At 46.6% G+C, this 13,947-nt stretch overlaps 1 protein-coding gene across 2 annotated transcripts in view; it reads left to right on the plus strand.

The window, feature by feature from the left end:
- Cab39 (calcium binding protein 39) overlaps nucleotides 1–7,409 on the plus strand; it is a 96,359-nt gene extending 88,950 nt beyond the window's left edge. For both annotated transcript variants that reach the window (XM_004637304.2, XM_023722171.1), the window contains exons 7-9: nucleotides 3,027–3,092; nucleotides 6,436–6,579; nucleotides 7,172–7,409. In XM_004637304.2, the coding sequence (XP_004637361.1) occupies nucleotides 3,027–3,092; nucleotides 6,436–6,579; nucleotides 7,172–7,360 (399 nt within the window). In that variant the 3' untranslated portion in view covers nucleotides 7,361–7,409. The remainder of the gene's footprint in view (nucleotides 1–3,026; nucleotides 3,093–6,435; nucleotides 6,580–7,171) is intronic.
- Nucleotides 7,410–13,947: the final 6,538 nt, after the last annotated feature.

The raw sequence follows: 13,947 nt of genomic DNA on the forward strand, positions 1-13,947 counted from the left end.
GAGGCACTCAGCAGAAATGTGTACAGTGCAGGAAAGTCAGAGGGAAAAGGAAAATTGCTAAATTAAGGTCAAATTTGAGGATATTATACAAAGATGCATAGTATCCAAAACACTCGAGGGGTGGTGGTGGTGGTGTGTACCTTACTCCCAGCATTCTGGGATGATGAGGCAGGAAGTTTTCAATCTCAGATTCAGCCTGGGCAATTTAGCAAAACCCTGTCTTAAATTTTTAAAACTTGGGGCTGGAGAGATGGCTCAGTGGTCTAAAGCACCTACTTGGAACAAGCTTGGCAAAGCACAGGGACCGCGGTTCTATCCTCCAGCACCACATGCCAGCCAGCCGCGCCCCCTGGTGGGCTGAGCTGGCCACACACACACACACACACACACACACACACACACACACCACACACATACAATAAATGTTAAAATAAAAAAAATTTTAAAAAAAAAAAAAATTTAAAACTTAAAAATAGGAATAGGGATGTAGGTCAGTATAAAGGCCCTGGTTTCAGATACCATAACAGTACTGAAAACTGAAAAATTCCCTGAATACTTTGGCACTGAATTATTTAATAATCAAAAGCATAGTGGAAAACAAAATCCATTAAAAGATTGTAATATTTATAAGGGCCAGCCAGATAGTTCAGTGGACTAAAGAGCCTGCTTAGGCAGGCACAGCGACCAGGGGTTCAATCCCCAGCCTGCTGTGCCGGCCCTGCTCCTGAGGTGCACTGAGACAGCAGCTGACTCTGGGCGAGGTGGCATGCGCCTGTAATCCCAGCGCTTGGGAGGCTGAAAACAGGATCACTACGAGTCCAATCTGTGTAGTAAGACCCTGCAGACCCTGTACTAAATTCATAAATACTATATATATGTATATATAGTCTTATGTTGCGTACTATGTATGGTACTGCATGTAAGAGTTATGCAAATAAAAGTAAAGTCATAGAGTTGAAGCTTCCTTTGGCCAATCTGTTTGAATTACTGTAATGTACACACTGAGTACAGTTCTTCATTTAGCATAGCTAATTCATTTAAGGACCTAGTCACAGGAATGTAACTTGGTCATTAAACGAAAAATGCCTAAAATGGAAACTCAGATGATTCATTCCACAGTTCAGAAATATTCTTGAAAGGATTACAATGTCATAGTATAATACAAAATAATAAAATATAAAGAAAAATAACCTGTATTTAACTTTGAAAGCCTTCATGGCTGATGTGAAAGAGACAGAGAACAGTGTTAACTGTGCAGGATGGCTTCCGCTATCACGGGGATCCCTGCTGTCTGTTGGCTTCTTGGAATCTTGCTTTTTGGACAACTTTAACAAGAACCCTGTCTGATAACATTTGCTTTTGCCTCCTTTTCATGATTTCCTGAAAATGTGACCACACTGTTATTGAACAGATTCATTACTCCCACCACTACAGCCTTATTTGGATGGTGTTTTCCTACAAAATTTCACAGTTTCTCACATTTTATACATCTGCCTAATCTCACCTGAAATGAGGGATTCCTCTGCCTTTTTCTCCTCTTCTGTAGATACGATCTCCTCTATAGCCTCTTGCTTTGGAGAGTGACTCGCCCATAATTCCCAGAGAGAGACAGGAGAGGGGAGGGAGGGAGGAAAGAACTATGGACTCAGTTGTGATCCTGCGGCATTCGGTGTCACCTACTTGTATTGCCAGACATTGCTCGCTTGTCAGGTTCGAATCTGAGAAATGCACGCTTGGCTCGTGAAGTATTCACCGAGCAAGTTACTTGCGATCCAAAGTGTCTCTGTGTTCTGGTTGCTCCGAAGAAATAGCCGTTCTAGCCCTGGTGCAGTGGGCTAGTTGTGACCTCAGGCCTTAATTTGCCAGCCCCTGCTCTAAACCAGTGGCTAGTGAGGACCCACCCTATGACAAAGGGGCACGTGGAGTCAATGAAGCAGGAATCCTCTGGCACAGTGATGGCAAACCTGTTAGAGACAAGGCCCAAGCTTCAGTCTAAAACCTACTTGATTTTCATCAAGCACCACTCCATTTAGACCTGACTTTTAGATTAGGAAAAAGCCTCTCATATGTTAATACCTTTTGTCTTAAAAACAACCCATGTACCAAAGAGTGATTGCTACTGTCCTGGTGCCTACACAACCAGTGAAGAGTCAGGAAAGCAACAGAATGACACTAGCTTTGCAAACACATAGAGCATTTTAAGCTTATCCATAGCTAAACAAAATAGAATGACCCTGTCTGCCAAGTGCTTAGAGAAAACCTTGGCTCCTCCATGCCCATCAGTTCTATTTTTTAGTCCAAGAAAAAGTCCTGGGAATGGAACCCAGGCTTTGGACACACTAAGGCAGCGCTGTGCAGCTGAACCCCTTGCGCAGCCCCTCAGCAAGCAGGCTGGGGCAGCTGTGTTCAGCTCTCAGATTGGATCAGCGTGCGTTCCCAGGTCATCTCTCAGCCTGGGCACTTCATTGTGTTTCCCCTAGAAAGCACTTTTCTCCTCTGTTTCTAAGTGGAATCCTTCTCCAAGTTAGAGCCTAAATTGTACCTTCTGTGGAGTCTCCCAGCTAACACGGTGCTGAGTTTCTCCTCCCTAGACTTTAATTATTTTCTCTCTTTGCTTGATATGAAAAAGAACAGGTAACTTTTCTCTTTGTGGTTGCTTTGAACAAATTGAATCCTCATTGATAAAAAATAAGAATCCTCTATTCTAACACCAAGAAACAAAGGCTGACTCAGCTGTGGGGAAACCAACAGGGAAGAGGGCTGTGTTTTGTGCATGTGTCAGTGGGGGTGATGGGGACCTGGATCCAAGTGAATTGTGGGAATCAGTTCCAAGAAATTGTCACAAAGATGGCAGGCAGTGCCACCCAGGAGGAGATGCTGGAGGCCTCAGGAAAGTGTTGGAGCCTGTGGCAGCCCAGGACGGGGGTGAGCACTGGCCTTGGTTGGGTGAACAGTCTGCCCTTAAGCTCCATTCTATTGTTTATCAGTCTTTTCTCAGATAACCCTGGTGTGCTTTTTTGTCTTAGTTTTTCAGTGAATACGAGAAGCTCCTTCATTCAGAAAATTATGTGACAAAGAGACAGTCACTAAAGGTATGATAGCTTCCTTTGTTTTTTTTTTTTTGTGCTACTTTATATTAAATAGGGTCTTGCTTTGTAGCCTAGCTGGTCCTAAAACTGCATAACCCAGGCCAGCCTCAAACTCAGAATCTGCCTGCCTCAGCCTTCCAAATTCTGGGATTTTAAGTGTGAACCACACACCCAGCTCTGATGTATTCTTTATCTTGTGTCATTTTCTCTCTTCGCCCTATGTTTGAAGTTTGAATTTGAGAAAAGGAAGACATGCTATTATGAGTGTAGAAACAACTTTGGAGGAAAATACATTTGTCCCTGATGGGGGGTTTGAAGCTAAGTACAGCACTTAGCAGTGGTCCGTGCAGCATACCTGCTACCTCCTTGTAAGGCAGAGACCATAAGGAAAGTAAAGACATTTGAAGAGATCTTCACATTGTAAATTGTGAAGCCCATCCTTTAAAGTTTCAGATCATGCCAACTAGATGAAGGCAGTCTAGATGTTGTGTGCCGAAAGCTGCTGCCTGTGTAGCACAGGCTTCCTGTGAGGGGCAGGGACAGCAGGTGACCCAGCCACAGTTTCAGCTGCTTTGTATCAGAACAGAAAGAGGGCAGTTCCAGTTGAAACTTTAAAATGTTAAACTCAAAATGTAAACTCTACAGTAGAGCCTGGCAAATGATAAATACAATGTGCCCAATAGCTGCCTATTTGTATAAGTAAAGGTTTGAAGGAACGTGGACGTGCTTGAGCATATATTGTCAGGACTGCACAGTGTGGCCTACAAAATCTAACATGTTTATTGCTTGGCACTTAGAGAAAGAGCTTGTTACCCACTGCCCCAAAAATTCTTAGAGGTTAATAGTGCATACATAGTCCTGTCCTCCTACATCCTGTCAGTAAGTGGTCTGACAAAAACTGTTGTATAGATGGAATCACAAAGAATCAGGGGAAAAATCATCATTTCATTGAACTGTTTTGTCAGGCCCATTTTAAATTGAGCTCTGCCCAAGGTCTATCCTCTGAATTCATATTGATAAGAACTCCCCCTTCCAGCCATGGGGAAATCGCACCTGAAGACCATATCTGTGGAAAGATACAAAGGACATTAGGAGCATCTGTCATGCTTTGTGTCCTTTGATGAGAATGCTCTCTGCCCTGCACTACCAGTGGAGCTCTTACATCTGACCAGCTACTTCTTTGCCCTTAAGGCTATAATGGCTATAATCAGGGAACAGTGACAGCCCAGCTTGGGGTCATAGCACTACTGCAGTAGCCCAGGCAGGCCCAGCACTTTCTGTGCACTGCTGTGATAGAGGCCGCCCTCCCCACAGCCTTGTGGCTTGGTGTGGAGAATCTGCACCTTGGCCCTTATCCCTGCCTCCAGTATTTTGGTTAGGTGATCATCTTTTACTTCTGTGGCTGCCAAGGATGGCATTTGTTTCTTCAGAGTTCATGAGGAACTTACGGAAGCTGCTGGGGCCCCTTCTCTTCTGCGCTGTTAGTGTGTCAGAACAGAGTCCCCCATGCCTTTCCTCCTCTGTGAGCCCTGAAGGGCCAAGAGAGCACAGCTCAGAGCAGCCTGAGTCCAGACAGGAGATCATAGGATAGCGGCTAATAGGGCCAGCGCCTCTTCACTGGGGAAGAGATGCTTGACTACTAACGTGGGACAGAAGTTTGGACTCCTCAGCAGCTTGGATGAGGAGGGAGAAAGGGGCCCCTGTGCCATTCAGAATTACCAGCTTAAAAAGAAGCGTGGGTCGTCCCTGCCTAAGCTATAAGCCATGTAGAGACCACACTGAACATATCACGGACACAGAGCAGTGCTACTGTAAACATGAACTATTTTTGGCAGCTGTATCGGCATTTATTTTGTGATGTTTATTTTGCCAGCAAATTTATATTTCCTTTATAAGACTTCAAGTTCAAGGTTTTCGTTTTTATGTCCAAAGAAATAGTTTAGCAGTCATCTTCCCTCAGATAACTAAAGTGAGCCTTTTTCAGATTTTCTTTGGTTTCTTAGGTTAAAAACCATGAAAGCTATAAACATTTACATAATACTAACTTGAGTCTTCCTAAAAACATATACAGATAGCTTTTCACCTTGGAAATTGTACATTTTGTGATTTCCTATTGATTGGAGGTCTATAAGCTTTTGAGAGCTTACTGTAAATTTTATAAATCCTAAGTAGATGGATTTCTTACACAATAGATCTGTTTATTTGCTGTGTTGACAAGTCACTTCATTAGAGATGAGGTACCTAGAAACTTCTGGGTCCTGGGACAGCCAGGAGCCAGAAAGGAAACCAGAAGCAGTCACACCCTGCCCAAGAGCAATTGCCCTCCTGTGTGTCAGGGCTCAGGGCTGCACTGCACACCAACACCACCACCACCACCCCCAGCTGCTAAGCCAGAAGCACAAGTGTATGAGCACCTCCCGAGGGTCCAGAGCACAGGGAGAGGGGGCCGGGTCCTCACCGTTGCCACCCATGTGCTGCCCTCGAGGGCGAAGGCTCCTGCGTGACACAGGGCCTGCACACTGGACTGTAGTTACCTCCTGACCCACAAACAACCTGGAGCCAAGCAGAACAAGCAGTGGTAGCCAGGCCTGTAATCCCAGCACTTCGGAGGCCAAGGGAGGAAGATTGCTGAGTTTGAGGCCAACCTAGACTAGAAAGTAAGTTCGGGCCCTGGCTGAACTACATAGCAAGACTCGGCCTCAAGGGGGGAAGAAAAGCAGTGGTAAACACTGTAGGCTTCTGATATAATCAGCTCTACACCCATCAGTAGCCCTGAAGTAGACAAACGGTTTCAGCTTATGGACAAAGTGTATGATGACGCATATGGTCTGTGGGAGACTGTGCTTCAAGAACAAAGGCCTGCAGCCTCTCTAGGCATCTCCGAGTGTTAATGTGGTACCTCTGGCATGTAGAGGGGTCAGGATATGGAAAATTGGTTGTGAAACCTTTTATCCCTTAATGTCCAGTTAAGTACAACTTAAAACAAAAGAATTTTTTTTAATGAAGCTAAGGCTAGTTACCAGGAATTGCCAGTAACTTTTCCCTTGCATGCTTTCTTGGGTCGTTTCTTCTCTGTATTAATGAGTAGGCCCAGACAGCCTCCAGTCCTGGGCCAGGAGTCCTGTGTGCTCCTGAGAGCAGTGTCCTCTGGGCCACCAGCCTGGTACACAGTGCACCCAGGTTAGGAGCTGCAGGGAGCAGTGCACCGTGCCACTCAGGGCTCAGCCCAGCAGGCCACTTTTGAGGTCCCCAGCTAATACTCTAGGCTTAATAATAATGTTTGAAGTTTGAATTTGCTTTAAATCTTAATAGTAATGTAAGAATAATTGTTTAAATATCTTCTTAGCTTCTCGGTGAACTACTGTTAGATAGACACAACTTCACAATTATGACAAAATACATCAGTAAACCTGAGAACCTGAAATTAATGATGAACCTTCTACGAGACAAAAGTCGCAACATCCAATTTGAAGCCTTTCACGTTTTTAAGGTATAGTACACAAATCATCAACAGTGTTGTCCTCCATGACTGTTCAGTCACTTTTCATATTTGTGTGGTACAACATTTACACAGACTTGGAAACGGCATGTAGCATTGGGTTGGGAGCCAGTGTATATAATGTGGTTTACCTGTGAACATTGTTCATCACTGAGTGAAACCCTTTTTTAATGCTTTCCATATAAGTTTTCATTCTTAAAATCCAGTCAGGCCAAAGATGTAGCTCGGCAACTTCATTGCCCGCCTGGCAAGTACAAGGTCCCAAGTTCAATCCCCAGTACCAAAAAAAAAGAAGAAGAAGAAAAAAAAAAAATCCAGTCAGACTCGCTGTCACCAGAAATAATTTCTTCCCATTTTATTCTAAAATCAGTCTATATTAAATACTAACCCTTGTATTTCAAGGCTGACATAATGAGCTGGCAGTCTTCTATGTTGAAAGATACTCATGTTTTCTGTGTATTGTATAAAATAAGTTCTTCTAAAGCCAGGACTCCCCTGCCCTCTGTGGCCTCCCACAACCCGGGCACCTGGCCTATCATGACCCCAACTCCTGTGTGACCACCCTGGCTGTCTCCCCATGCAGGTGTTTGTGGCCAACCCCAACAAGACGCAGCCCATCCTAGACATCCTCCTCAAGAACCAGACCAAGCTCATCGAGTTCCTCAGCAAGTTCCAGAACGACAGGACCGAGGACGAGCAGTTCAATGATGAGAAGACCTATTTAGTTAAACAGATCAGGGATTTGAAGAGACCAGCTCAGCAAGAAGCCTAATTTCCAATAAACATCTAAAATATTAAACCCAAATTCAGCATTTGCTGTTAGCTATTCAGCATCAGGCACTCTTACCAATTCATGAGGAACATTACTGCTAATCTGCTGTTAAGTGAACGGTTTTCATTTTTACCATTTTGTTTTTCAGTCCAGGTTGGAGAAAGTAGCTGCTGCTGCTGCTGCTTGCACACCAGAGCGCATGGGGCTTCCTCTTGATCTTTTGTTATTGCTGGGAAGTTCTGACCATGTGGGTGCGTGGAGGGATGAAGGGTGAGAGTGGTTGGGAAAGAGGGCATGGATGGCACCGGCTCCGACAAGACCAGCTCAGCCCTGTGTGCTTCGCTCCTTTGGTGAGGACCCGCCCCGCACGGCATGTGCGCCTAGTCCTTCGCGGATCCTTTTCCTTCCCCAAAGGAAGAATGCATGTGCAGAGCTGTAGTGGCTGCCAGAGGGGAACGCTGTCTGAGACACCAGCTTTTGAGGTGGATAGAAAGGTGACATGCAAATAGATACTGAAGCTTACCAACTTCTCAAAGGTGTGAAGCTGAATAAGATCATAAGGAAAATGTATATATGCTTTACACAGCTTTCTAGAACTTTCTGACATTTGATTTTCATGAGACTTGTAAACCTGGATATGTTGAAGGGTATTGGTTAATTTTTTGAAGGTATTTTAAAACAGTAGAGCTAGCAATGACACCTTGCATTTCATTTCAACACTGCTTACAGGTTTCTTTTGTATATAATTCTTAGGATGCTCATTTCTTTTAAAAGGTTTAATTTGTACAGCAGAGGAATGTTATTGTAGTAGTATGTAACTATTATCTAATACTGAGTTTTTGCAAAAAAAAAAAAAAAAGAATGCTCATATGTAATTGAAATACTTCAAATCACATGAAAATGCTGATTTAACATTTAAGGATCACAGCATTAAAAGAAAAGTAAACCAATCCTTTATATTCAGTTACCTAATGGGATGCCCATAGTAGGCAGCACCACAGGCCTGGAACTCAGTCCGCTCCACTTCCCTGCATAATATTGGCCTTATTTGTTTAAAATGAGTCCCAAGATTGCCAGATCTTTGGATCAAACCAATTATGCTAAACTAATGCTGATTCGTGGGGGTGGGGGTGGGGCCTCTGTAGAGCACCTTTTTTTCCTTAGAGTACATAATCCAGTACAATAGTTGTGAAACTGATTAATTAAAACTTCGGTTTCTCTAGAAAGAGTTCCTAGTCCTAGGTGTCCTATGGGGAAATTTATTTTTTTTAATGTCCTGTTCCTTAATGCTGCAAATTATCAGTATTTATAAAGTACCTGATTTTGCACCACTTTGTTACTGTGACCACGGCAGAACAATGTCTTCTAGACTCTCCATGTAGTTAGAATGGCATCTGTTCATCTTAGTGGTGTGAAGATCACAAGTAACAACTTAGGAATCAGAGTTTGCCAGTTCGAATTCAGCATGGCTATAGCTGATTAAGAAATTTATATAATTATTCTTTGCTAGCCTGTCTTACTAATTGAATTATTTATTGGCCAGTAAAATGAGCCTCCCAATTGATGTTTCAGCAGGTTTTGAGATCTTCAGGTAACACCAATTAGGAAAACTTCTCCAGAAAACACAGATACATTTTCTTTGTGTAATTTAGTGGCAGTCCACAGTCATTGGTTTTTCTGAGGCTGTCTTTACAAGAATCTTAAGTGAAATAATTCATGTTCTCTCCTGGAAGTAGGGAAGCCATTTGTTCTCCTCAAAGAGACACCTCTCAGCTGTTAGGAAGGCAGACTCCCCGTGGTGAGCGTGTGGGTCTTGCAGTCTGGTGCTGGGTCAGGCTTCAGCATGAGAGCAGTCATGGCGCAGAGTGGAAGAGACGATTCTCTGCCAGGTTCTCGGAACTGTTCGCTGCAGCGCGGCTGCCTCCCTCCCAGTAGCCCTAGAGCCTCTCCCGTGGAGGGCGGTGCAGCGCATTGGTGAGCACCCGTGCACTGCCGGCCCAGCCAAAGCTGAAGGTCATTAAGACTTTCTGCTTTTCTGTTTTTAAACAAAGCAGCATGAAAATATTCCAAATTTGAAAGTGGCATTTGAAATTACGATCATTTAATGTATTCATACTACAAAAACTGTTATACTGGAAGTGGTTTCTTTTTGTGCTATAAAGGTTCAATTTTACTGAAGGAAATTAATGACATTTTTTTTAACCCTTTAAAGGAAAAAGTGGAGATGTAAACAGTTGTTAATGAAAGCATTTCCTTTCTCTTGAGGAAAAGTGAATTTCTTATCAGAATATCTGGCTGGCCCTGTAATTTAAATTAAAATAAAATTTTGGAGAAACAACAGTGTCCATCTTCATAATGTCTTAGTAGCATTTGTGCCATTGTGAAAAGGCACAAGCACGGATTTTGTCAAAAACTAAACAGAGAACAGTTTGACACACAACGCACCTCTTAACCCATTTAGGTCTTGCCCTCGAGTGCAGGCTCTGCGTACCTTCTCCCCGTGGTAGATTCTGCGCAGTCTGACACGCCGTCACAGCCGCCCCCTAAGCCCTGCGCCTTCAGGCAGCCTCCGCAGTTCGTTGTCCTGCTGCAGTAGCTGCCGGAGGGAGACGGGACTGACGCTGCTGGCGCGGACTGAAAAGGGAGGGCATGGAACGGTGGGGTGGCTTCCTTCGGGGCGTCTGCACCCCTTGTGCGCACCCGGACTTTTCCTGCCCTTGTCAGGGACTTGGGGAGTCCTGAGAATGCGCTCTGGCCCTGAATGCTCCCTTTGAACAGCAGCAGCATCTTCTCGCTGTGTAACATGGAAAACCGCAGGGTCCTGGGAGCCGCGACGTATGCAGGTGTCACCCCAGCTCATGTCCTCTCCTCCCCTTGCCACAGTGCTCCAGGCCCACGCGGGTGCTGAGGCCACTCCCAGCCTGTGGGTGGAGATTTGCAAGAAGAGGCCCTCCCTGGCAGGGCTGTCCAGGGGCAGTCCGGTTCACAGGTGGCCTCCCGCAGGCTCTGCAGCCTCGCATCCCAGAGCCCCCTGCCCCAACCATCAGCTTTCCAGAAGGTGAGAGCAAGGCGCTAGTCTCCAGCCCATGCAGCACTCCCCGTGGGCCTTGCACAAAGACCTCCCTGCAGCTGCACGCACCCACCTCAGCCTTCTGCTCAGATCGGCAGCAGTTTCCACCCAGCCAAGCAGCGGGAGTGCCCACCCGTTCTTTAAGAAAGCTTCTCCAGGGACGCTGGCGGCTGTACATGGCAGTGTCACATTTTAGCTCAACAGAACCGCTCCACCTGGGCAATCAGTGTGTACTACCTAAATCTTGGTGTCCGTGGAAATAGCTGGCTGGCCCTGGCTTCCAGGCCTGCAGCTCCCACCTGGTACCAAGGTGAGTGGTGGCAACGCAGGAGCTCCCAGCAGCTTCTGTGCAGGCTCTGCCCAGCTGGCTCGTTCTCACAGGCTGGAGCTTGAAGTCCCGTGATCCCCTTGGAACTGCCCCACCCCGGGTTCAAAGGACCCTCCCTGGAAGTGCCTCCCACACCCCAACCTCAGCAGCTTTCCACCTTACAAAGTCCTTCCGGAGCCAGGTGGTAAGCACTGGGCTCCCTCTTGTGCAACAGAATCTGGTCTCGCAGCACGTGGGCAAGGTCGCTGCCAACCTACGTCACTTAACAGGAGAGTCAGTGTCTCTGCTGCCTACTGTGATCCCCCATGTCCCTGCCTCAGTGCCCAGCTCTGACCCAAGTGTAGGAGAGCCTTCTGCCCCAGTGGGGAGGACAGTAGCCCCTTGCAGAGGGACAGTGTTCTCTCACCTTCCAGGGTCCGCAGCACAGCAGAAGGGCTGAGCCTTGACTCCATAGGAAGCTTTCATTTCACGTCCACTCTGTACAGCGTTTCCTGAGCTCAAGTCCCAAGAAAGCGCTTGGCAATGAAAGCCTTGTCCCAGCGTCAGCTTCTGGGGACAGCCAGACTGACGCCAGCTCCGTGTGTCCTTTCTGCTGAAGGCTATGGCCTTCCTGATGAGAAGAGGCTGGGCAGACAGCTCCAGAGAGCCTGGGCCCCCGTGTGAGCGCCAGAGCTGACCCCAGGGAGAGGGCTGCACAGCAAGGCTGCTGCACACCACAGCTCCTGCTGACCCAGGGGCTTCCCAAGGCCCAGGCACCTGTCACCCTTACCACACCCCAATCAACTGAAGCTCCAGAGTCTTCCTTCAAGATCAACAGGGCAAGGCAAAGCTACCCTCAGCTCTCAAATTGTCCTTCACAGTCACCAGACAGGCTAAGGAAACCAAGAAAGTCCCCACGATCTCCACTGCCCCCTCTGAAAAAAACTCACCGAGTGCTTGCACAATGAGAGGATGCCCCTCACAGGAGGCCTCTGGAGAGCCTGGCCCCAGCCTGTGGCCCCCCCAAGGCCATACCTTCTGCAGCCAATGTGTCCATATTTTTTCTCAATTTTAATTGCATTCTTTTCAATATATAGTAAATATATTCCGTGTGAGGAAATTGATATATGCACATCACACCTTTTTCCTCTCTCCTTCCTCCCCCAATCCCAATCCAGATATCCCACCATTTTTAAGAACCAATTCTTTTTTTTTTTTTGAGACGGGGTCTCCTATGTAGTCCATCCTGGCCTTGAACTCACTATTGAAGCCAGGGCTGGCTTCAATGCTGTGGTGGTACTCCTGCCTCAGCCTCCCAGTGCTTGGGCTCCAGGTGGGATCCACCATTCCCGGCCAGAAACAACTCTAGTTCATTGATCCTTTAGGTTTTTATTTTGTGGTGCTCCATTTGTGTCTCAGTTTCACTCACTATTACTGGTCTTCATAATCTCTTGCCTTCTGTTAGCTCTCTAGGACCGTGACGTACATCATTAGGTCATTGATTTGGGATGGGCGGTTATTTTTACATGTGCATTTACAACCATCATGTTCCCTCTTCGAACTGCTGTCCTTGTCCCACAGGTGTGACATGGTGTGTTTACCCTGTCATTTGGCTCTGGGAACTTTTTATTTCCTTATTTCTTCTGTGACCCACTACCCATCCTATATTATTTCATCTCTGAGTGCTTGAGTGGTTTCTATGGCTTCTTTTTTTTTTTTTTTTTTTTTTTTTTTTGTGGAACTGGTGATTGAACTCAGGCCCTTGTGCTTGCCAGGGAAGCGCTTATTCCACCAAGCCATCACCCTGGCCCTCTATGGCTTCTTTTGCTGTTGATTTCTACTATTCTACTATGATATGCAGGGAATTGTTTTTAAGTTCTTGCATTTATTTAAACATGTGCAAAGGCAAAATAGGTTGTTTTGGAAAAGCAGTCATAGTTTAAATGTCCACTCGGGGGCAGCGCAGTCCCATGGTTTAAGGCCCTGGCTGAGCCTGTGGGGCAGAGCCTTCGCAAACCTGGGCGAGATGAGTAGAAACAGACCAGGTAGACAGTACAGGGCTACCCTGCTACAGTGGCCTTGGATCAGAAAGGAAGGACAGAAGGGGGGAGGCTAAGAGGAACACTCACTGGCCAGCCCGCCAGCCCTGTCACCTGTGCCTGCCCCCAGACTGCCTGCTGGTGGGACCGCCAGCCGCTCCAGCCCTCACATCCTTGGTTTTCTCCTGGGCCCCTGCCCCCCACCCACCCTAGAGATGCTGAAGTGGCTCGAGGGCGGGGCAGCATTGCAGGGACAGGGACCGGGACCAGCCCCAGCCCCCAACACTGTGGGCTCGAGGTCCTGGAGCTGTGCTGACAGACTGCTCCACTCAAGGAGGGACAAGCTGGCCACAGGCATGTCTACCCTTCGGGGAGAGAGACTTCCCTTTTGGAAACGCAGCTTCCTGGGAAACTGTAAGCCCATGAATCAGCTTGAAAGTCCAGGCTGAAGGACAAATGGTCAGAACGCACGTGCAGCTCGAGGTCGCTGGCACACACCCTTTCTCGGGTACCCAAGGCCGCAAAGCCCTGGAGAGAGCCAGAGATCACCAACCCTGGGGCTTAACATAGAGGCCTTTAGGAAAAGACTTAAAGAGAAACCTAAAGATAACTCAAGAACAGTTATCTTGAGCCATTGGCTGGTGGTATGAGAGGCGATCTTTAGAAGATACATCAGAACCCATGTCAAAAATCTGTCACCAGAGCACATCAAAAAGAAACTACAACCCATGGCTCCTAAGAGGAATCAAAGGATGAAAAAACGTGCAATTCAGAGTTCCTTTAGGACATCTTAAAAGAAACGGACATGAAATCAGCTGACACCATGTTCACAGAGGAAATCTGCAAGGTCCTGAGTACAATTTCTAGTACCAGAAAAATTGCTAAGATACAGGACATGTGATACGGGGACGATCTATGGGCCTCCTGACAATACAAGGGAAATGTTACAGCTCCCAGCCTGCTCGATGTCCAAAACGCCGGGTTTGTGTTCTCTAAACCTGAGGAATGAATTCAAGGAACAACAGAGGTTAGGAGTAGGAAGAACTTACTGAGAGAAAGAAAGTTTCTAAGAGGGACAGGAGGGGGTCCGAGTGGGTGATCCAGGACCCGCTTCTTGAGAGTGCTTTATTGAACAAGCCCACAAGGGGAGGCAGGTTCGTAGTTTGGAGTG

Source organism: Octodon degus, unplaced genomic scaffold (genome assembly GCF_000260255.1).
Source record: "Octodon degus isolate 3935 unplaced genomic scaffold, OctDeg1.0 scaffold00089, whole genome shotgun sequence".
In the NCBI taxonomy this organism is placed as follows: domain Eukaryota; kingdom Metazoa; phylum Chordata; class Mammalia; order Rodentia; family Octodontidae; genus Octodon; species Octodon degus.